General features: G+C 52.9%; 1 protein-coding gene across 1 annotated transcript; it reads left to right on the forward strand.

Moving 5' to 3' along the window:
* Window positions 1–212: 212 nt before the first annotated feature.
* PPP2R1A (protein phosphatase 2 scaffold subunit Aalpha) lies at window positions 213–23065 on the forward strand. The gene is made up of 15 exons (XM_061140099.1): window positions 213–469; window positions 9702–9792; window positions 10571–10671; window positions 13575–13807; window positions 14758–14905; window positions 15024–15179; window positions 16881–16995; window positions 17121–17191; window positions 17620–17754; window positions 19277–19450; window positions 19698–19758; window positions 20445–20599; window positions 21586–21728; window positions 22411–22502; window positions 22632–23065. Exons 1-15 carry the CDS (start codon window positions 392–394, stop codon window positions 22646–22648), a joined length of 1770 nt encoding a protein of 589 aa, XP_060996082.1. The 5' UTR covers window positions 213–391; the 3' UTR covers window positions 22649–23065.
* The last annotated feature ends 219 nt before the right edge of the window (window positions 23066–23284 follow it).

Below are 23284 nucleotides of genomic sequence, written 5' to 3' on the forward strand. Positions count from 1 at the left end.
GCGCTGGCTTAGCCACCTCCCAATCTTGCTCTTCATTGGCTAGAAACAACCGCTCGTCTAGGCCGATGTTAGCGGCGACGTAGGCGGGCCCAATCTTGGTCGCTAAGATATCACGTACTTCCGTTTCCTCCTCCCCCTCTCCTAGGCTCCGGCAGACTTAATCTCGTCCCTTCGGCCAATGGCAAATGGGCGGTAGGCGGGACCTTATTTGTTCGGACCAAAGAAACGCAGGCTCGGCCCGGAGTATCGCGGCCAATGAATGTGGGATAGCCCCTGTAAAGTGGCTCGGGCGTCCCCACGCCTTTCTTTTCTCCTCCCAGCCCAACCCCTCCCTATCCCGGTTTTAGCACGGCGCTGGCCGCGGTCTTGACAGGAACGGGACGGGCCCAAGATGGCGGCGGCGGACGGCGACGACTCGCTCTACCCCATCGCGGTGCTCATAGACGAGCTCCGCAACGAGGATGTTCAGGTCCGGAAGCAACGGGAACTTGAGGAAGAAGGGAAAGGGGACCTGGGGGCACGGGCGTCCCTCGCGGACAAGGTTCAGTGTTCGCTGGGAGTGGCGGAAGGGGCGGCGGCCAATCAGCGTTCCGTTTTCATCTGTTATGGTCCCCGGACTCGATGAGACGGCGCCCGGGATTGGGTGTCGGCCCAGCGGAGGGCGGGCGCGAAGGCGAGCTTGGAGGGTCCCGGGCCTGCCAAGTGCGCGCGGGGCCCCGGGCCTACGAGGCCGCGGCTCTGGAGAGGGTCGACCGATTGGGTGGGGGAGAGGCGAAGGAACGGCTCGGTGATTGGCGGCAGCAGCCCTTGAATGGCGCCTTGGGGATGGGGTGGGCGCGTGACTTGCTCCGAGTGGGGGAGGGGCCGCCTGCTTGGTGGGGGTCCGGGTAGTTTTCACCGTTCAAGGTTTCAGCGGCTAAGGCTGCGCTGTGGGGTAAACTTTCCAAATGGAGACTGAGACGTGAAGACTGACTTTCCAATTCCTGCCCGTCCACTCTCTCCACTTTTGGTGTAGACCCCCGAAGGGGAAGGGGGCGAAAATCTCCCTCCCAAAGCGGGAACTGGCCAAATTCAGGTACGAATTACGAGGTGAAAACTAGCCCCCTTTCCGGGATCCTCCCGTTGAGTGGAGGGTGGGCAGTGTACTAAACGGACTAACATTTCTAATGTGTGGGAGCGGGGGTCTCAGATATCTGAGCCCAGCAGGCGAAGGGTTGAGAAGAGGTAGGGTTCTAGGGTTTGCCTATCCCAGCCCTGCCTCTCATCCGAATGACCTTGGGCCGATTACTTCACCGATCTGGGCCTTTGTTTTCCATAAACTGGTCTAATAATAGTCCTGGTCTCATTGGTAGATTGTAAGGGGCTGAACGAGTTAATAATACGAGTCATATAGAACGGCGCCCGGTCTGTTGTAAGGGCCCAATAAATGTTAGCTGTAATTGTGGGGAGTGGTGATTGAAAAGTTTCGATCCTCCCTGTGGGCCTCAATTTCCCCATTTATAAAATTGTGCGGGTTACACTGGCCCAGCCTCAGTGGTTTGGGCTCTTATGACCGTAGTTCGGGAGTCAGAACAGCAAGGCCAGCGTGGTGGCTGCACAGTGAATGTCGAAGTGGTGGCAGATGAGGATTAATCCAGAGCTAGATCAAGTGAGGCCTGTGGACCAGCAAGGCAAAGACTTTGGTGAGGTGGAGGAGCCAGTGCCAGGCTTTGCTTAGAGGAATGACATGCTGTGACTTCTCACCCTTGAATAGGGGCCAGGCAGGATCAGAGAGCCCTATCTGGATGCCACTGCAGAGCAGCACCAGCATTGGCAGGATTAGGGGTATCTTGAAAAGGAGGGTTGTTGAGGTTTGCTGGTGGTTTGGATGCCGTGTGGTGAGTGATGGAGGAGGAGGGGTCAGGATGACTGAGCTTTGAATCCTAGCGCTCCCTGTGTGCCTTGGGCCAGTCAGTGCCTTGCCTGTTCTGGGTCCAGATTCCTCATCTGTAAGGAATAGTGATGAGTGAGGAGGAAGCAGCACCTACCTGGTTGGGAGGTTGCAGTGGAATTGGCCCCTTAAGTGGCTGCCTCAGAGAAGGCGTTCAGTGATGACCTCATTCAGTTGTCATAGCAGTTTATGGTTTTCTATTTGGAAAGTGAGGTTCAAAGAAATTGCTTCCTTAGCCAGTAAGAAACAGTGGCTGGGTTGCATTGTCTCAGGGGTGTTTGGGGCACCACATTTCTTAAAATGTGGTCCACTGGTGGAGAGGCCAGGTTTCTGTGTTACTTATACTGTCTGCTTCAGTTTTCTCACCTATGCAGTGGGAAAAGGGAATTCCCTGGCGGTCCAGTGTCTGGAACTCGGCACTTTCACTGCATTGGGCTCAGAGTTCAGTCCGTGGTTGGGGAATTAGGGTCCTGCAAGCCGTGCAGTGGAGACTTCCCCCCCCCCCCTCCCCAAAAGTAATACTTAGCACTTCATAGGGATGTTTCAAGGATTAAATAGGTTAGTACAAAGAAAATGCTTAGAACAGTGCACGACATGTTTTAAGTTTTCGTTAAATTTAGTCTGCTGGTTGTGGTAAGATGAGAGCTTCATCTCTCAAAGGTGAGGTGCTTCAGGCATTTAAAAACTGTTCTCTTAATGGTTACTATAGAGCAATGGGTCTTAACAGGTTGTCACGACTGGTGGTGGGGGAAGCTCCCCAACATCCTGCACTGCCCAGGCCATCCCTTCACAAGGGATGGTCCAGCCCCAGAGGTGGTGCCAAGGCTGAGAAACCCTGCTGTATGCCGGCCTGCTAAGTGCTTTATGTGTGTTTGTTGAGTCCTCACAGAAGACATCTGAGATAGGTGCTGGGTTTTTTTCCAGTAAATGATTTTTGATTGTCAGATCTCAAGCCACAGAGAAAATAGTACCAAATCCAGTTTTTAAAAAAATTTTGTCATGTTTTTTCACCTGTTTCTCTTCCTCCCCCTCCACACTTTTTTTTTTTCCTGAAGTATTTTAAAAATAAAACCCATGCCCCAGATACTTTCTCCTACATACTTCATTATGCACCTCTAAAACCATGGACTTTTTTTATTTGGCTGTGTGGCACAGCATGTGGGATCTTTGTTCCCCTACAAGGGATCAGACTGCAGGGTGCCCCCTGCATTGGAAGCATGGAGTCTTAACCCCTGGACCACTAAGGATGTCCTAAAACCATGGGCATTTTAATAACCACATTGCCATTATCATACATCAGTTCAGTTCAGTCACTCAGTCGTGTCCGACTCTCTGCGACCCCATGGACTGCAGCATGTCAAGCCTCCCTGTCCATCACCAACTCCCAGAGTTTCCTCAAACTCATGTCCATTTTGTCGGTGATGCCATCCAACCATCTCATCCTCTGTTGTCCCCTTCTCCTCCTGCCTTCAATCTTTCCCAGCATCAGGGTCTTTTCCAATGAGTCAGTTCTCCCATCAGGTGGCCAAAGTATTGGAGTTTCAGCTTCAGCATCAGTCCTTCCAATGAATATTAAGGACTGATTTCCTTTAGGATAGAGTGATTGGATCTCCTTGCAGGCCAAGGGACTCTCAAGAGTCTTCTCCAACACCACAGTTCAAAAGCATCATACATAACAAAGTTTTTATAGTGATCTTTGATGTCATCTAACAGTCGATTCATACACATAATCAGATTTTCCTGATTGTTCCAGAAGTGTCCTTTTACAATTGGCTCCTTTAAATCAGATTCTGAATTTTCAATCTGAATGTTTGGTCGTTGTCACACAACCCAATAAATACTGAAATAGGACTTAGCCAAGAGCATTGGATTTCAGGGCAGCACTTTTCACCACCAAGCTGGGCCCTGTGGAGACAGAGTAGGCCAGAGGTGACACAGAGGTGGCAGTGCCATGAGTGGAGGCAGACGAGGGTTTCGAGTCCTGGTCTGGCAACTTTATGAGTTACTCAACTGTTCTGGGCCTTGATTTTCTTGTTAAGTGAGGAAAAGGGCGGGAGACACACCTGGCAGGGCTGCTGTGAGGATTAAATGAGATAAACTATGTAAAGACAGCAGGTTCTTACATGGTCTAAGACATTTTGGGTGCCCACACCTTAGAAATGTGACATCATAGGGTCCGGCCTCTTTTCTGGAGTGCATAGAGTACACGGGGGTTTGAAGCAGAGCTCAGGAAACAGGTTGTGCTCTGAGAGTTTAGTTGGTGTAGGGTGATGGTGAAGAACATGGGTTCAAGATCCACGCTCTGCCGTGCCTTCTCTGGATGACCTGCATTTTTAAAGACTTGAAAAATATTTATGCTTGTGGTTTTTGATGTGCCCAGCCCTGTACTTGGCTTAGGAATCACCAGCTGGTAACAGTCATGCCCCTTCCTCATCCCAGAGACAAGTCGCCTTCCAAATGGGGGAGCAGGCACCTCCATAATTATAAGGCCAGGTAAACTGCTAGGGAAGAACTCGTTTGTGCTGCGGTTTCCAAGGAGGTGGGGAGAGTACTTTTTTCTTTTCTATTTCAGGTTAGCTATTTATTTTCCCTGCTCAAGAAATAAAAATACGTGAGAAATAATAAGAATAATGGTTAACACTTGAGTGCTTGCTTCGTGCCAGGCCCTGGGTCTTCCTTATTTGATTATCGCAGCAGTCCTGAGAGAGGCATTGTTGTGATAGCCATTTTACAGTGAGGAAACAAGCTCTGAGGTGCCCAGGGTTTACCTGGGCACCTTAGCTAATTGGTGAAGCCAGAATACATACCTGTTCATTCTTTACTTAAAAAAAAAAATACTCCAAAAATAGAGATTGTGGTCCTCATTTCACTCTCTGGTGATGCAGAACTTTTCACACCCATCTGCCTGCACACACCCACACACATAATGTGTGTGAAATGAACATTATGTTCATTTAAAAACACAATTCTTCATGGAATGAGGTGGAAGGATGTTAGGATTTTATAGGAGTTGAAGAGGCTCTTGTGTCACTCAGTAGGCGTCTCCGGGGCTGAGGCTTGTTGTTCAAGCAGCCACCTTGCCGCGCCCGCCACCCTGCTCATTCCCAGCCACCGGCTCTACCAAACTAACAGTTTGGAGCAAATCCCCCCAGGTTCTTTTCTTCCCTGCCTGTAGAAATATATGTGTAACCTTAACTTAAAAAAATTAATCCAGCATTTATTGGACTCTTCTTGTTTGCCAGGCCCTGTCCTGGGATTTGGAGGCACAGAGTGCAGAAGACAGAGTCCCTGCCTTGTGAAGCCCATTCTAGTGCGGAAGGAGAAACAGTGAACCAGGAAGTACAGTTGGCCCTTGAACAGCACAGGTGTGAACTGTGTGGGTCCACTTACATGCAGATTATTTCAGTAGGAAATACTGTGGTACTCCGTGGTCTGTTGTTGGCTGAGCCCACAGATGGGAAACCTGAGATATGGAGGGTCCACTGTAAGTTATACTCAGGTTTTCAAGTGAGCGGATGGTGGGCTTTGGAAGGTGACTTGTCTCTGGGATGAGGAAGGGGCGTGACTGTTACCAGCTGGTGATTCCTGAACCGAGTACAGGGCTGGGCACATCAAAAACCGCAAGCATAAATATTTTTCAAGTCTTTAAAAATGCAGGTCATCCAGAGAAGGCATGGCAGAGCGTGGATCTTGAACCCATGTTCTTCGCCATCACCCTACACCAACTAAACTCTCACAGCACAACCTGATTCCTGAGCTCTGCTTCAAACCCCCATGTACTCTATGTACTCCAGAAAAGAGGCCGGAGCCTGTGTTGGAAATGATGAGTTAAGATGTGTACAGTGATGGGGGCTTGCTGGTTTACCCAGGGCAGGCATTGGTGAGGACTGAGCAGAGGCCTGAATGCAGTGAGGGGAGCCCTGTTGTGTCTTGGGGAAGGCTGAGGAAATAGCACGTCAGCAGGTAAGAAGACCTGACCGTAATGTTTGTGTTCGTTTTAGTTTCTGTCGAGGGAGCTACTGTGACAAGAACCCAGGGAGCAAAGAGAGGGAATGGGAAGTGAGGATGAACCTGTACGCAGGAGTCAGTCCTGTTGGGCCTCGTAGTCCATAGGAGAGCTTTTGGGTGTCACTCAGCATGAAGCAAAGACACACTACATGTGGGATTGGGTCTGTGTGGTCATATCAGGGTAACTCTGTGGATTGAATGTGGTGTGGATTTTAAAAAGTGGTAGTGTTTCTGTGTGGATATAGTGGTGAGAAGGGAGTTTTTATTTATTACGTCTCATGTACTAGGGTGAGGGCTGCTAGGGACACAAGCAGCCCCAGCTCATAGTGATACGTGTGGTCGTGGAACCATGGGTGTGAACAGAGAGGTTCTTTTCCTCCTCCTGTCTCTTGTCAACGGGGAAAATCTTTCCTGTACGTTCCTTGGCCGACTTGTCCTTATGTCTTTCTGTCCAGAAAGAACTCAGTCACTGATTGGGCTAGTTAGGATTAAGGTTGGCTCTAGTAGTGTTAGTCACTCAGTCATGTCTGACTCTTTGCGACCCCGTAGACTGTAGCCCTCCAGGCTCCTCTGTCCATAGGACTCTCCAGGCAAGAATAGTGGAGTGGGTAGCCATTCCCTTCTCTAGGGAATCTTCCCGACCCAGGGATTGAACCTGGGTCTCCCACATTGTAGGCAGATTCTTTACCGTTTGAGCCACCAGGAAGCCAAGGTTGGCTGTAACTAATAGGAAGACTCTGAATAAATGATACTTAAATGACATCAGTAAGTCGGGCGGTAGTCCAAGCCGGGTGACACTGTAGGTGTTAGAGTCCCAGGCTCTCACACGTTGTTCTGTTTGTTTTCCATCCTGCCCTCCGCAGTCCCAGGTTACCTCAAGGCCCTATGATGGTTGCTGAAGCCCCAGCTATCATAGGCCCATTCCAGATAAGGAAGGATGAAGATGTGACCCCCCATCTCCCCATAAGAGCACTTCTAGAAGTCACACACACTGTTCCCACTTGGATTTCACTGGCCAGACATTAGTCTCATGGTCACATCCAAATGCAAAAGTGATTTTAAAAAATCTTTGCAGGGACTCACATAAACAGTTGGAAACCAGAAGTCCTACATGGCAGTATAGCCCAGTGCAGGAGCTCTTAACCTGGGGTCCCTCGGGCATTCAGGGCATGTCCATGACTGGGTAAGAGAGAGAACATCAGGGAGCACCTGTGTACTTCCCACTCAGATTTCACTGGCAGTTCATGTCACCGTATTTAGTTGTTTATATGTTTCTGTAGGTCTTGCTCTATATACATTTAATGTTTGGCTAAAAAAAAAAGATGCGGGGCTTGTGATACTTAATCTGGAGACCCTTTTGCTGCCAGGCAGGTGAGTGAGTGGACCACTTCAAGCCCAGGTGGTCCAGAGACCCAGTGACACTGTATGAAAAGTGAGATGTTTTTCTGAGGAGAGGCCACCATGGCATTTCTTCAGGCTGTCATCACTGTGGTTCCCAAAGAGAGTCTTAGCTCCTTCAACCGGAGGGGGTGCGGGGTCCCAGGCACTTGCCGCCCTCTTCAGTGCCACATGGCCCGGGGATGAGCAGGCCAAGGGAGCCCTTGCTGCTCCCCCTTGGCCGTGCTCCCTTCTTGTTCTGCTCCTCCTCTGGGGAGGAGTCCGGCTTGTGCTTGGGCTGGCGAGGCTGACTGGCTTACTCACCACTGGGGCGTCGCCTTGCACTCTTCACACAGGAACTCATGGCTGCAGCCCCGCTGTCAGGCTGGAGACACGGAAGGGAGATTCCCAGGTGGCCAGGCCACCCAAGCAGCTGGGGTTGGGTCCTGGCCCACTCAGTGCTCATTCAGGCAGCCGTCAGCACCCCCAAGCCTGCCTCCACGCTTGTGGAAAGCTGCCATTAGTCATGTTCCCTGGGATGAGGGGATCAGATGAGGTCCTAACACTAACATACTGAGCCTGAGGCCCGCCTTGTGTTAGCAGAGGGTGCGATTTCCAGGGTGGCCACGATGAAGCCCCGCGACTTAGGTGGCTGCAAACAACAGGAAGGGTTCTCTCTCAGCGCTCTGGAGGCCAAAAGTCCGAGATCAGGTGTTAGCTGTATTGGTTCTTTCAGGAGGCTCTGTGCCTCTCCCCAGCTTCAGGGGGCTGCCAGCCGTTCTTGACAAATTCCTTGACTTGGGACACAGCCTCAGCTCCCTCCCTTGTCTTCACACGGCCTTCTCCTCTGTGTCTCTTCATCTTCTTTCCTGTCTGTTGTAAGTCACTACTGTTGGATTTCAGGCTTGTGTCTCTCCTTTCCTCTCACACCCCTCCCACACTTGGCACTTCTGACACCAGATGGCCTTCCCCCTTCCTGATCAAGCAGTTCTTGGCAATACCAGCCAGATGTCCTACGATTCGCATCAAAGCAGGCCCTCCTCCGTGGATTTGATTATTTGCTAGAACAGCTCACAGAACTTGAGGAAACACTTGCATTTACCAGTTTGTTATATAATAAAGGATGCAATAAAGAGTCTAGATAACAGCCATGTGAAGAGATGCAGAGGGTGAGGTCAAGGGAACTTCTGTTCCCAGAGGTTGGGGTGCATCACCCTCATGGTATGTGGGGGTGCACCCCAAGCCCCATACTCTGAGGTTTCTTATGGAGGCTTCATCACATGCACATGACTGATCATCCAGTCAGTGTCCTCTCGGGGGAATGGGGCCTGGGGCTGAAAGTTCGCAGCTTCTGAGCATGGCTTGGTCTTCCTGGTGACCAGCCCCATCCAGGAGCCCACCCAGAGTCACCTCATTAGAGCAAGAGACATTCCTATCACCCAGGAAATTCCAAGGAATTTTGGGGCTCAGAATCAGGAACCAGAATCGAAAATCAAACATCAGAACAAGAGATGCTCCTTGTGTTCCTGTCACTTAGGAAACTGCAGGGGTTTAGGAGCCAGGAACGGGGGGTAGACACACACTTTCCTAATGTTTCACAGCACCACCACCACCCCCTGCCCCAAATTCAGGACGACCTCGAGATGCTTACTTAATTACATTTGTGTATTTCACATTTACCAGTACTGAGGGTTAGGACTGGGACGTACCTTTCTGCAGTCACTGTTCAACCCACCGTACCAGTGGAATTTCTACTGCTAATGCTAGTCTTGTTTTTATAGCAGTGTCATTATAATATTGTTTGTTCTGTTATCATCACTGTTAGCCGCCATCTACCATCTAACCCATCACTGGGTTACAACCCCCGCTCCATGCCACAGAGCTCTGTGACTCTTAAAAGGGACTTTCACGCCCTGAGCCTATTTCCTCTTCTGGAGTAGGGCCCATAACCGTCTGCCTTCGGCTTGTCGTGAGAGCTAAATGAGACATGCAAGTGTGAGCTCTGCCTGGGACTGGGCCCTGAGTAAGCTGGGAACGTAGCTGCTGCTGTTAAGAGCACAAGATGGAGTGTGTTAGTGGTATTGAGCCAAAGAGTGGGCACAAGTAGGAGGGTGGGGAGCTTGGGCATGCAGACACAGTGTCAGACAGAGTGATCCTGGAAAGTACTGAAGCGGGTGTTGGCTCAGTGAGACCCATCAGATGCTTTTGCTGAGGCTGCCACTATAATTTAACAGCTCAAGGTCACAGAGTCACTTGGTAGGCTTGCATTACTCAGTACCCCACACGTGCTTAGCGGGGCTTCCAGCAGCTGACTGAGTCCAAAACTATCACCTTAAGTCTGGGCTTGCTAACTTTTCTCCCTTCCCTTTCTTCTTCCCCTCATTAGCTTCGCCTCAACAGCATCAAGAAGCTGTCTACCATTGCCTTGGCCCTCGGGGTCGAAAGGACCCGCAGTGAGCTTCTGCCCTTTCTTACAGGTACAGTGGAGTCCTGGGGCCCACGTTGAGTGGGGGCTTCTTGGGGTGGTTCCTGCCAGATAAGAGAGAAACCTCTCTGTGAGTTTAACAGCTTGTAAGTGCCGTGTGCTGGGGGCTGGGGGCTGGTGCAGGGACTAATGGAAGGGGTCTGAAGGCTGATGGAGCCTGGTTTGAATTGCAGCTCCAGCTGCTGGTGACTTTAGGTAAATTACCTAACTTCTCTGTTCCATAGAGTTTTTATGTATAAAACAGGCATGGTCATCATGTGCTATAGCATTGATGTGAACATTAAATAATAGTGATAATAGCTAATACTTACTATATACCAACCATGTGCCAGACAGTGTTCTGAACCCTTTCTTGTGAGAATTAAGTTTGTTCACCCAGAGCTTGTGCTCTATGCCACTGTTGTTGTCCAGGATTATCTCACAGTAACTTCTTAAGGCAGGTAAGACTCCTGCCCTCATTTTATAGATGAGGAAACTGAAGTATGGAGAGATGAAGTGACTTAATTGGCCATGTAGTTCGAAAGTGATTCAGAGGGGATAATCTATCAAGTCACGCTGGACAGTATTGATGAACTTGACAGTATTGATGGTTTCTCTTCCCTAGCATCCCACACCTAATCACCTATTCCTGCCCCCCCCCCCCCCACCTCTGCCCACCCAGGGGGAGGGTGGCTGCCAAGTTGAGGGAGCAGAGTGGAGCACGCTTGTTCTGGGGAAGGGGGGGGTCAGCTGTGGGGCGGAACTGTAACCCTGTCTGTCTTGTCCTGCAGACACCATCTACGATGAGGACGAGGTCCTCTTGGCCCTGGCGGAGCAGCTGGGCACCTTCACCACTCTGGTGGGAGGCCCCGAGTACGTGCACTGCCTGCTGGTGAGTCCGGAATCCGGGGAGGGCCCCTGCCTGCCCCTGGGGGGTCAGAACCAGGGTCCTCGCAGGGAGGGGAGAGTGCAGGCCAGGCCGGGGTCATCTTCTCTGAACAGAGGGGCCTTGATCATTAACTTTAACCCAGCAATCAGCAGTGGCGTTTACTATATTTGAACGAAAATGCACCCGTCTTCCTCACTGTTGACTGGGCATGTCTGAGCAGTGCCAGGACCTGCCTGGCCCTCTATGTGTGAGGTTTTCAGTTGGGGGTCAGGCTCCACTTACTTGCTGTGTGACTGGTAAGTCATCTGACTTCTCTGTGCTGTCCTCTCCTCATCTGTAGACGGGGAGTCCTTAGCACTTACATTGAGGATCACCTCAGGAAGCCTTAGTGCAGTACTCGGCATGTAGTGAGTGCTCACAGATGTCCGCTCCGTTGTTATCCTGCCCACCCTTCGGGGTAGGGACGGTCACACCGGCTTTGGCCATGCCACCCTGGACGCGCCCGATCTCATCTCATCTTGGATGCTAAGCAGGGGTCGGGCCTGTTTAGTACTTGGATGGGAAGACAGTCACACTGCTAGTGAGTGGCAGAGCTGGGATTCCAGGCTTGTCTCTGTGACTTTTCCTGTGTTCCTGTTCATGTGACCCTGTGTTGGGTGATGGCGGAGGTCAGAGATGGTCAGATACTGAGAGTAACGGCTCTTTGGGAAAAGGGAAGGGAGGAGGCGCTCCAGTCCTGTGGCCTGGGTTGAAAGAAGCTTGGAGGTTCTCAGTTTTCACTGTTCTCAGAACCGCTGTTTTCCCCCTGTAATTCTTTCTTTCATGATCCCTAAAGATGCATCTTCATACTTTGGCATCTGCACTTGATGATGTTTTGTAGTTAGTCTGCAGGCTTGCTTTTAGTGGTATATGAATCATTGCCACCTTTTTAATGAGATTGTAAAAAATTTGTTCTTGATTTTTTTTTTATCATGGTGAGTTAGTAATAATTAGTTGCCATTATTAATAGTACCATTATTAGTAATAATTGTAATAAATAGTTACCATTATTAAAAAGTAGTTACCATTTTAGCCACTTTTTCCCCATGACATTAAGTACATTCACACTGCGGTGCAGCCATCATTACTATTCATCTCCAGAACTTTCTCACCTTCCCCAAAGAAACTGTACTCATTAAGCAGTAACTCCCCAAGCTCCTCACCCCACCTCCCAGCAACCACCATTCCACTTTCTGTCTCTATGAGTCTGACTACAGACATACCTCAGAAATTGTGGGTTCAGTTCCAAACTACCATAATAAAGAAAGTGAATGTTGTAATAAAATGAGTCACATGAATGTTTTTGTTTCCCAGTACATATAAAAGTTATGATTATACTTTACTGTTGTCTGTTAAATGTGCAATAGCATTCTGTCAAAAAAAGATACATACCTTAGTTAAAAAGTACTTTCTCGTCAAAAAACACTAACCGTCATCTAAGCCTTTAGCAAGTTGTAGTCTTTTTGCAGTAGTAACATCAAAGATCACTGATCACAGATCATCATAATAAATACATTAATAATGAAAATGTTGGAAATATTTTGAGAATTACCAGAATGTGACCCAGACTCAAAGTGAGCAAATGCTGTTGGAAAAGTTGATGTTGACAGACTTGCTGGACACAAGGTTGCCACACACCTTCAGTTTGTAAAACTCGGCACCTCACATAAGCATACATTCTGTAGTCTTTTGTGAAAGGCTTATTGTATTTAGTATAACGTCTTCAAGGAATTCATCCACGTTGAAGCATGTGTCAAATGAGATTTTATTCACATGTAAGGGCCTGGCCCTTTTGGCTGCTTTTGGAAAACCCCAGATTTGCTTTCCCTGGCCATGTCCGCCCGTGACAGTTGACAGACCTGGACGCGGGAGGCAGCTCTGCTCCCTGGCCTGGACGCTCTCCAGCCAGTCGCTGCCTTTGCTGTCACTGCCAGTCGCTGCCTCTGCCGTCCCCGCCTGTCGCTGCCTCTGCCGTCCCCGCCTGTCGCTGCCTCTGCCATCCCCGCCTGTCGCCTTTGGCCCTCGCTGCAGTCAGTGACCTGCCTGGGCCCTGGAAATGTCTCCGTTTATGATTTCATTCTCCTTTCTGTCCCTGTCAGGCCAGGTTGGACTTCAGACCGCAAGCCTCCACCCATATCTTTATTTGAACAGATTAGGATAACAATTGAGTCTCGGTTCTTTCAGTCAGTAATTCCTGCTCTGTGCTAGGAGGTCTGCTGGGCTCAAAGGACCCCATGGTGAGGCAGTCACATGTCCCTAAAGGAACATGATCACTCCAGGCCTCACAGTAACAAGAGTCTCGAGCCCCAGGTTCCCCAGTATTGTGAGATCCTGATGTGGTTGCCTGTCAGAAACTGCAGCTCTGCCTTTCAGCCCTTTGGATGTTCTGGAGCCAGCTGGCCCAGTTTAGATTCTGGCTTATCGCTGTTACATCTCGGGCAAGTTAGCCTGGCTGTGCCTCAGTTTCCCCTTAGTTTATAATGGAGACAGGAACAGGACCTGCTTCATAGGACTCAAGTGAGTTAGAACCAGCACTGCTAGAGCCATGGCCCTGCTAAGAACATGCAGTAAATAGACGCTGCCGTCAACATCAGTGATTATTACTGCACTTGGAGATGCCAGAGACAGCTGTGGCCCTCTCAGAAGGTGACATGTACAGCTTGGGGGTTTGTAGACCCCACTGAAGCACCTCCAAGGACCTGTGCGTGAGGTTCTCTGTTGTGGTTCTTCAGGGAGGAGACACTGTGTGCATGTGGGCCTCTGCTGATCAGGGGAAGCCTGTCGGAGGAGCTGAGTCCCTGAGGGGGTGCAGCCGGGAGCTCGGGGGGGCTGAGGAGGAGCCATGTGCTGACCTGTTCTCCCCACAGCCGCCCCTGGAGTCGCTGGCCACGGTGGAGGAGACGGTGGTGCGGGACAAGGCGGTGGAATCCCTGCGGGCCATCTCCCACGAGCACTCCCCCTCCGACCTCGAGGCCCACTTCGTGCCCCTGGTGAAGCGGCTGGCGGGCGGCGACTGGTTCACCTCCCGCACCTCAGCCTGCGGCCTCTTCTCCGTCTGCTACCCCCGCGTGTCCAGTGCCGTCAAGGCAGAGCTTCGACAGTGAGTCCCCTGGCCTCCGCTGGCCTCTGGGCCCTGGCGAGACCCTGTCTCCCACTCCTGCTTGGTCCTCTTCTCTTGAGCCTCAGGCTCCGTTAGGCCCATCCAGCGCCCAGAAGCCCCCGCGCTCTGCCAGCCCTCAGAGAGCCAGTGTCTGGACACAGCCGGGTGTAAGTCCAGGCACTGCCTCCTGCTCATTTAGGAAACGGAGACAATCATGGTTCTTCCTCCCGTTGGTTATGTAAAAGAATTACTGTGTATAAAATGCTTAGGACAGGCTCTGGTACATGCGGATGCTCAGCCAGTGATGTGTGGTGCAGTTGAAGGCCTGTCTCGGTGTGGCAGATGGGAGGCCGCCGCCTCCACCACCTCCACCACCTCCCTCCCTCTTGGCTGAACCCCAGCAAGTTGCTTGCCCTTGAGATTTGGCCTGTGGAAGAACCAGTATTTTTAATTGGATTAAAATCTCCCATCTGTGTTTCTTCCCGTCCCTCTGGACTCCTGTCCTTCCACCGCTGTCCTGAACCAGCCCCTGAGCCGTCACTCCGGCCAGGACAGCAGCGTACAGCTTCTCGTGGGTGCTTGGAGGGCTGTGCTGGGCTCCTCGCGTCTCTTTAACTGGAAGCATTCGGTGCTGGAAAGGAAACACTCTGAGCAGCTTCAGCGCAGCCTCTTAGCTGAGCAGTTTTATGTGGTCATAATAATAGAATCAGCACCTGCAGTTCGCTGTAGACCTACCTGCAGAGAGACGGCTGGGTGTCTCACACACGTCGTCTCGTTTAAACCTCAGTGGCCCAGTAGGGTGGGTTCTGTTACCAGTTCCTTTGTGTAGGGTTGGGGAGACTCAGAGGCTGTCACTTGGGTCAGGATCACCCGGGCAAAGCCAGGTGCTGCAGGACTGCCTGGGATTCCAGGAGTTCCTCCTCCTGAGCCCACTCTACGCCCCCCTCCAGGTACTTCCGGAACTTGTGCTCAGATGACACCCCCATGGTGCGGCGGGCCGCAGCCTCCAAGCTGGGGGAGTTTGCCAAGGTGCTGGAGCTGGACAACGTCAAGAGCGAGATCATCCCCATGTTCTCCAACCTAGCCTCTGACGAGCAGGTGGGGCCGCCTGCCCGCCCCTCTCCTGCTTCTCCCCGTGGCGGACCCGAGTCTGGGGAGGAGGCTGGGGGCTGATGGGGCCTCTGCTGACCCCTCCTTGTTCCCACCCTCTCCCCAGGACTCGGTGCGGCTGCTAGCGGTGGAGGCATGTGTGAACATCGCCCAGCTCCTGCCCCAGGAGGACCTAGAGGCCCTGGTGATGCCCACCCTGCGCCAGGCTGCTGAGGACAAGTCCTGGCGTGTCCGTTACATGGTGGCCGACAAGTTCACAGAGGTGTGTGCAGGGGCTGTAGACAGCATCTCACAGATGGGGAGACGGAGGCCTTGGGAAGGAGTGGAGTCACATAGAGGACCCGGGGTTTAGTGAAGCCCAGTGGGTCATCCGGGCATTGAAGCAGGAAGCTCTCTGTTGTCATTTGATTAGCTCACCTGTCAACCCTGGTTGGTTGATAGCGGCAGCTTGAAGTGCTTCCTTGAGGTTTCTGAGGCCAACTTAAGGTTCTGTTGGGGGGAGCCACAGGAGCAGAGAAGGGTGGCATGTGTGTGTTCCCAACCTACGAACCTTGTCTCCTTTCACGGAGACGTCTTTCCTCGGCCATGGGCGGCCTTCTTCTCCCTGTACCTTGCCTGTGTGTTGTGTTCTCATCTCCTCTTCTTGCAAGCACTTTAGACACTTTAGCTTAGAGCTCACCCTAATGACCTTCTTTTACCCTGTTACCTCTCTGAAGACCCTGTGGCCAAGTACGGTCACAGTCTGAGGTCCTGGGGTGGGGAGTTAGGACGTCAGTGTGTGAATTTCAGGGGTGGAGGGATACAGTCGAGCCCCCAAACACGGCCCAAACGTTTGAATGGTCGGAGCGATGCTATCAAGCAGGCAGAACAGATGCCACATCTCTGAGGACTGTGCTCTTTCCATGGAGTCTCAGTGGCTCATCGCACAGACATGTTTGTCGGGCTCCAGCTCGTGGCTGGGTGTTGGGGATCCAGTGAATTCAGCACATTCCTGGCCTTCAAGGAGCAGGCAGCCTGAAGAGGGGACAGTCAGCTGAGACAGAGGAGAGGTAGTGAGACCGTGACTGGTGCAGGGCCGGCCGGTGGGGGTGGGTGTGGAAGCGCCGAGACGAGGAGGTGGTGCTGCAGCAGGTTCTGGGGGACGAGAGAGCGCCGGGGCAGGACCTGCGTCCCGTGTGTGCAGAGGGCCTGGGTGGTGAGAGGAGCACAGGCAAGAACGTTGGGCAGTGGCTCTCAGCGGGAGAGGAAGCTGGAGAGGTGGGCAGCAGACCCCTTTCCTCGCAGTCAGGAACCACCCTGCTCCCCCAGGTCCTCACAAAGCAACTTCACAGCAGAACCTGTGCGTTTTTCTTTGTCTGGTTTCCTGGAGGTGGGGAGGGGATGGTACCCTAACCTGTATTGTTTTGTTTTAATTGCAAAAGTAATACGGACGCTGGTAAACAGTCTTAACACAGAACTAATACAAGTGAGAAAGTGACAGGGATCATACATCATTAGACTCTTTTGGGATCAGGGACAGAAAACCCAGCCCGAGTAACCTGAACAGTAAGGCGATCTGTCGTTTTAATGCAGACAGCAGTACTTTGCAGTAGGTACCCTCGTGGTTTGAGGAAGCAGAGGCTCAGAGAGGTGCAAGCAGTCATCCAAGGTCACACCGATGATAAGCAAGAGTAAGAACTTGAGCCAGGCAGTTGGACTCCGGGGCCACACTCGTGACCACTGCCCTGCCCAGCCCCTCGGCACCATATACAGTTCATCACCGCACAACAGGGAAACCGAGCCTCGGAGAGGCTCTGAGACCTGGCTGAGGCCGCCCCTACAGCACCCACGTTACATCTCAGCAGTGACGCCAAGGGCTGTTGTTGCCTCAGTCCAGGTGCCTTGAACTTTGATTTTGTTCTCATTCACCGAAGGTACCCAGCAAGCCCTCTCACTCCCCCCGCCCTTCCTTCCCTTCCTGTAGCTCCAGAAAGCAGTGGGACCTGAGATCACCAAGACGGACCTGGTCCCTGCCTTCCAGAACCTGATGAAAGACTGTGAGGCCGAGGTGAGGGCCGCTGCCTCCCACAAGGTCAAAGGTTGGTGCTGGCGACCAGAACACAGCAAGCGGGCGTGCGGGTGGTGGGGCGGGTGTCTGAGGGGCTGCAGGCAGAACGGGCACATCAGGTCTCACCTCCCGCCCCCTCCCTCTCGCTGCCCGCAGAATTCTGTGAAAATCTCTCCGCTGACTGTCGGGAGAATGTGATCATGACCCAGATCTTGCCCTGCATCAAGGTAACAGGGAGTTTGGTGGGAGGAGTAGAGCATACCTGAACTTTCTGGAAGGAAGGGTGGAGATAGGGCATGAGGGGCAGCCTGACGCAGACCGAGTTCCCAGCCTCCTCAGACCAGGCAGTGTCAGCTTTAGAGCAGTCAGGAAGCCTGAGGGAATCTGAGGCTCCGGGCTGAGCGTGGTGGTGGGGTGCTTCCTCCTGAGAGCTCACAGCGTCGCCTCATCCACAGAGCTTCGAGTTTGGGGCAGAGGTTCCTGGGGGCAGGGGTCGTTGAACTCCAGGCACGCCGAACATGTAAGGCGCTCCAGTTCCCCTCGGGCACTCAGCCTGGATCGAGAGGACAAAAGCAAGCAGTGTCTCGGGGCTTCATAGGAGTGGAGTCTCTGCAGCCACTGACCCCATGGCTCCCGTCTTCCTTCTCCCTCCCAGGAGCTGGTGTCTGATGCCAACCAGCACGTCAAGTCGGCGCTGGCCTCCGTCATCATGGGCCTCTCTCCAATCCTGGGCAAAGACAATACCATCGAGCACCTGCTGCCGCTCTTCCTGGCCCAGCTGAAGGATGAGGTATGGGTGCGGGGGGGGCGCTCTGCACGTGGCCGTGGCGGGTGGGGCAGCTCCTCCCCAGGTTCACCAGCACCTTCAGCAAATGCCCAGGTCACCAGGGAGTTGAGTGTCTGTGGGTATGGTGGGCTGCCCATTGGTTTATTTGGCATTTGTTTCACATGCCTTTATTCTGTACTAGTTTTTTTCCTGGGCATTAGGGATACTGAGCAAAAAAAGGAACAAGGCACTTGATCCTCCAACACCTTCAGAGTGGCAGTGGCGAGGGGCAGATGGGTGGTCCCTTGACTCCCTGATCATACAGGTGCTGTGACAAGTGCATGTCTCTCCCAGTTCAGGCGAAGGTGCTTACTAGGGACCCCAAAGTGCTGTGGATTAAAGAAGGTAGAGAATCGTTTCTCTCAGAACAACCTAGGGGTGGGGTGGACCAACACTGAGGGGCTTGTCCCTGCTGACCCCCGAGCCCTGTGGGTCTGAGGTGGCTGCGCTAATTTGTTCTGTCTCAGCCGTTGTGAAGGGAGGGCACCAGCCAGCAGCAGGCCAGTCCTCTCAGTCAGACCCCAGAGGGTGCCCGTCCTGTCTGCTGATGGCTGACCTCAGGTTACAGCTCTCCATCCTCTGTGGAGGTCAGGTTGATGCTACATGGCCCAAGGTCCTCACCACAAGTCACGTTATTAGCATGATCTTTTTGGCATGGCCCAGGGCCGTTTTTTATTTCAGATACTGAGAGATCATCTCCCAGAAGCTGGTGGGGGGCCAGTCCTCTGGAATGTGTCAAGTTTGAACAACCTAGCCCTGTCCAGTTAATAACCCTTTACTGCACACTTGATTATTTGCTTCATTGATTTATTTCAGCGCATGCCTCTTCACCCCACAGCTCCCAGAGGGAGATGCAGGAAAAACTGACTGTGGTGTCTGCCATCCAGGAATATATGATGTTGGACAAGGAATTGATTGTATTTATGTGCCTTTTCTTAGAAGTTGCTTCAGAGATTTTTGGAAGCAGATGGGGATATAGGTTCCCCCTCTGTGCTAAGATAGAGCACTACTATAAACCTGTCAAAGGTCGAAATGGTGTAGAGTGAAGCAGCAGTTTTTTTCTTTTGTAAAAGCAAAAATCCTGTTTGGGTTTCTTTTGGTTAGTGAAAGCAGGAACCAGTGTAGGTCTTTCAGAGTGGTGTAAAGTTAACTTTGGAAAAATGAGGCTAGCTGTGTACATGAGCATGTGTGTTTGTGTGTGTTAGTCACCGAGTCGTGTCCGACTTTGCAACCCCATGGACTGTAGCCCACCAGGCTCCGTTGTCCATGGAATTCTCCAGGCAGGAACACTGGAGTGGGTAGCCAAACACTACATCCAGGGGATCTTCCCGACCCGGGGATCAAACCTGGGTCTCCTGCATTGTAGGCGGATTCTTTACCATCGGAGCCACCAGGGAAGCCCATACATACATGTAGTGTAAGTCAGAGCCTTGCCCTGGGCTCCATGTGCAGTGCATCTTCTCAGACCCTCCTGTCCTCTCCTCAGTGCCCGGAGGTGCGACTGAACATCATCTCCAACCTGGACTGCGTGAACGAGGTGATCGGCATCCGGCAGCTGTCGCAGTCCCTGCTCCCTGCCATCGTGGAGCTGGCGGAGGATGCCAAGTGGCGGGTGCGGCTAGCCATCATTGAGTACATGCCTCTGCTGGCGGGACAGCTGGTGAGAGCGCAGGCCTGGGCCGGGCCCGGTGCCTGGGGCCTGGGGGCTGTGCCAGGGGACCTGGGGGCCCTGAGGGCCCAGTGGTAGGTGTGAGGGCTGTCGGGGGAGTAGAGGGGAGAGATGGGAAGAAAGCCCGTCAGGTGAAGTGGAACAGTGCCCAGCTCTTTGTGGGGGTGTGTGGTTTCCCTGGGCTTCCCCAGAATTGCCCAGTCTTGACTCTGATCTTCTGTCTCCTCGTCTCCTGCAGGGGGTGGAGTTCTTTGATGAGAAACTCAACTCCTTGTGCATGGCCTGGCTTGTGGATCATGGTGAGCACCTCCCCAGGACCTCTGGGCAGAGACTGGGGCTCCAGAAGGGTGCGGGGGTGGGTTGTTTGGGGCAGGTGGGGGGAGTGGGCGTCACCCCACTGCTGTCAGGTGCATGGAGCAGCTCCCCTGCTTTCTGGATTCCCACAGGAGGGCAGGGTACGAGGTGGATGTATCAGGTCACCCGCGGCTGCCAGGTCCAGTGGAGACTCTGAGGGTCACCCGGCAGACACTCCGAGTTTGAATCCCACTTCCTGGCTGTCAAAGCTTAAGCACGTCACTTGCCAGCTTTGAGCCCACACTCTCTGTGAAACATAGGGTGCCTCATCCCAGTCTTTGAAGGCCATCGTGAGAACTGTGCATTGTTTTCACTAGGAGTGGCAAAAATAAAAGTTAGCGTTTGTCTGTAACAGGCTCCATTCTGTGTACTGAGTAGTTCACTTGGGCAAATTCAGAGCCTCAGCCTGCCTGTCTGTGCCTTGGAGCTGTTGAGAAGGTGCTCCGTGAAAAGAAAACACTACATCCAGTGCACACGGCCCTCTCTTTCTCTGCGAGTTTATGGGTTCTCGCAGTTTATGTGGCCTGGTACCTGGGGCTGCTCTGCAGGCGGGAGCGAGTGTGACTGTGACTCCCCACCTGCATCAGCCCTTCACCTCCTGAGTCTCCCTCCCTCCCTCCTCCTTCCACAGTCTACGCCATCCGCGAGGCAGCCACCAGCAACCTGAAGAAGCTGGTGGAGAAGTTCGGGAAGGAGTGGGCCCATGCTACTATCATCCCCAAGGTGTTGGCCATGTCTGGGGACCCCAACTACCTGCACCGCATGACTACACTCTTCTGTATCAATGTGAGCATGCCACCATCCCCCACTCTCCCTGGGGGAGGGGAAGTAGGTGGGAGAGGAGGAATGGAGAAGGTCCTCGGGAGAAACCTGGCTTGGGATTTGGGGCTGTAGGGGTGAGTCCTTGGGGAACTGCAGGCCAGAGCATGGGGCTCCTTGGTCAGAGTCACAGGGCCTTTGCAGGTGGGGATCTGCATGGGGGAGACTCGGGACTAGGGAGATTTGCCCGGCAGAACAGTGATGGCCAGGTCTGTCTGAGCACCCCTCTCCTTTCCCACCAAATGTGTAATATTTATGATATAATGGGTAAATGTACAGTTTTTAGAATGAGACCTACTGTTTAATTCTAGCTCTACCATATATTGATTGTGCACCTTGAGAAAATTACCTTACTTCTTAGTGCCTCAGTTTTCTCACCTGTAAAGGGTTCATACCAGTCATCACAGCCCCAGACTCCTGAGGCTGTGAGATTAATCTGGTTATACAACTTAGAACAGTTGTTAATATGTAATGTATATATAGTGTGTGTGTAATATGTATATGTGTGATAAATACAGTAGAAAGTGCTTGTATCTAGTCAGTTAAATAAACCATACACGTAACTACGAATTAAAGAGTGAGATTTAAAAGTTAGCATAAAATTATCTGATAATCCCTTCCTGTGCATCACTCTGGAGACCATGGCACTAAGGAAGCGCTCCCAGGGTGAGGAGTCCAGTCCCATCCCCAGGGATGAGGGAGAATCTGAGGAGGGAGCCGGGATGGGACAGTGTGGGCTGGGGGTTTTCAGGGCAGGGAGACGGTAGAGTCAGGAGGGTGTTAGGAGACCTGGGAACTTGTGGAGAATCAAGGCCCTCAAGGTGGGCAAGTCTGAGCTCAGAGTCCCCTGATGATCAGCTAGCTTCACCCTCAAGCCTGATGGCCGCTAAGTGTCCCGGTCAGAGGGAGCGAGGACTCTGGGGAGTCACCCTCTGCCACTCCCTGGCCTGCAGGTGCTGTCCGAGGTCTGTGGGCAGGACATCACCACCAAGCACATGCTGCCCACCGTGCTGCGCATGGCCGGGGACCCTGTCGCCAATGTCCGCTTCAACGTGGCCAAGTCCCTGCAGAAGATAGGGCCCATCCTGGACAACAGGTGAGGCCTGCCCCTCCTCCACACACAATTGCATTTGAATCAACTTCAAACATCGATCAAGGGGGACGCAGGTGATAGAAGTGAGAATGGCGGTTATTTTTGGGGGAAGGGCCTTGTGACACCTGCACCTCTGTCTGTCCAGGACACAGCTTCACCCCTTAGTTTCTCTCTGAAGGCCGCCTTCAGCCCCCAAACAGCTGACTGCCGCTGCAGAAGCATTTCCCTCGGCCCTTACCTCCCTGGGCCCCTGTAGGGCCGAGTCTGTCCCTTGGTCACTCACCTCTCCTGTTATTCGTCGGCAGTTTGATCTGCCTTCTCCCAGCCCGGGCTCCATGTGGGTGAGAATCAGGAGGGTTGGGTTTTCCACTGTGTCCACACCTGATGGGCCATAGACCTCAGTAGATAATGTTACACAAATGCAAGGTGTCATGTGGCCAAGGCTCAGAGACTTGAAGGTTCTGGCTTCTCTGCCGCACTTTTCCACACCACCCCCCCTCCCTGTAGCTATTCTGGGCCCCCGAGGCCTCTGTCCTTGTTTGTGCGACTTCCAGCCTTCCGAGTAATGGTTGCTCTGGCCCCTGAGAGCTTTCATTCACGTGTGTGTCTGCATCTGTCTGGGTGTCTGCACAGACACCCAGCAGCCACGCCTGCCTGACCCCTCGCCTTCCCCTTCTCTCCCCAGCACGCTGCAGAGTGAGGTCAAGCCCATCCTTGAGAAGCTGACCCAGGACCAGGATGTGGACGTCAAGTACTTTGCCCAGGAGGCTCTGACTGGTGAGGCGTCAGGAATCCGAGACTCCAGCGGCAGGGGGTGGGGGTCTGCGAGGGCGGCGCTTGGCTTACGAGTGGCCGTGGGCAGCGGGCTGGCTGCCTTCTGACTCCTGCATCTTCCTGTTCCCCTAGTTCTGTCTCTCGCCTGATGCTGGAAGAGGATCCTCCGCCGGCCTCCGGTGTCCACCCTCCCTCGCCAGGCCCCTCCCTTGAGGGGACAGTGGGGGGCCCTTGGCTGTCACTCCCTGTGCATGGTCTGACCCCAGGTCCCTCCCCCGGCACGGTTCCTCCCTCAGCCCGGGACTCCAACTCCTCATGTCTGCCCCCCACGGGGCTGGGGGTGCACAAGGCAGGACAGAGCAGAGGCCCTGGGAGGAAGGGGCCGCTCCCGCCCACTGGGGAAGAGACGCGAGCGTCCCAGGTCGCCGGCTCCTGCTGCTGTTGTGGGGACCCCTCACCCATCTCCACCTCCCTCCCTTCCTCTCGGTGGTTTTTTTGTGTCAGTTGTGCCGTTTTTATTTTATTCCCTTTCCCCCTTTTCACAGAGAAATAAAGGTCTAGAAATAGCTGGTCCTCTGGTCTTCGTCACTAGGTGGAGAAGAGGGCACCACCTCAGGGCCCCAGCCTTGCGCTTCTGTCTGGCGAGGACTGACTGGACTTGCCACACCCCCTGTCCTGTGAGTGAGGAGGATGCTCTGGGAAGCCCATGGGAGTGCCCCTGGCCCCAGGGGCCAGTGGAGTCCTGAGGTGCACTTAGGTTTCACAGAGGTTGGCTGAGTGTGTGG

Source organism: Dama dama, chromosome 4 (genome assembly GCF_033118175.1).
Source record: "Dama dama isolate Ldn47 chromosome 4, ASM3311817v1, whole genome shotgun sequence".
Lineage (NCBI taxonomy): Eukaryota > Metazoa > Chordata > Mammalia > Artiodactyla > Cervidae > Dama > Dama dama.

What these genes read in the sequence shown, in the direction of transcription:
- PPP2R1A (XM_061140099.1), top strand. Translation starts at nt 392, where the DNA reads ATGGCGGCGGCGGACGGCGACGACTCGCTCTACCCCATCGCGGTGCTC. An exon ending in GTCAAGGCAGAGCTTCGACA is followed by an intron (nt 13,808 to 14,757) that starts GTGAGTCCCCTG and finishes GCCCCCCTCCAG; the next exon opens with GTACTTCCGGAACTTGTGCT. An exon ending in TGGCCGACAAGTTCACAGAG is followed by an intron (nt 15,180 to 16,880) that starts GTGTGTGCAGGG and finishes CCCTTCCTGTAG; the next exon opens with CTCCAGAAAGCAGTGGGACC.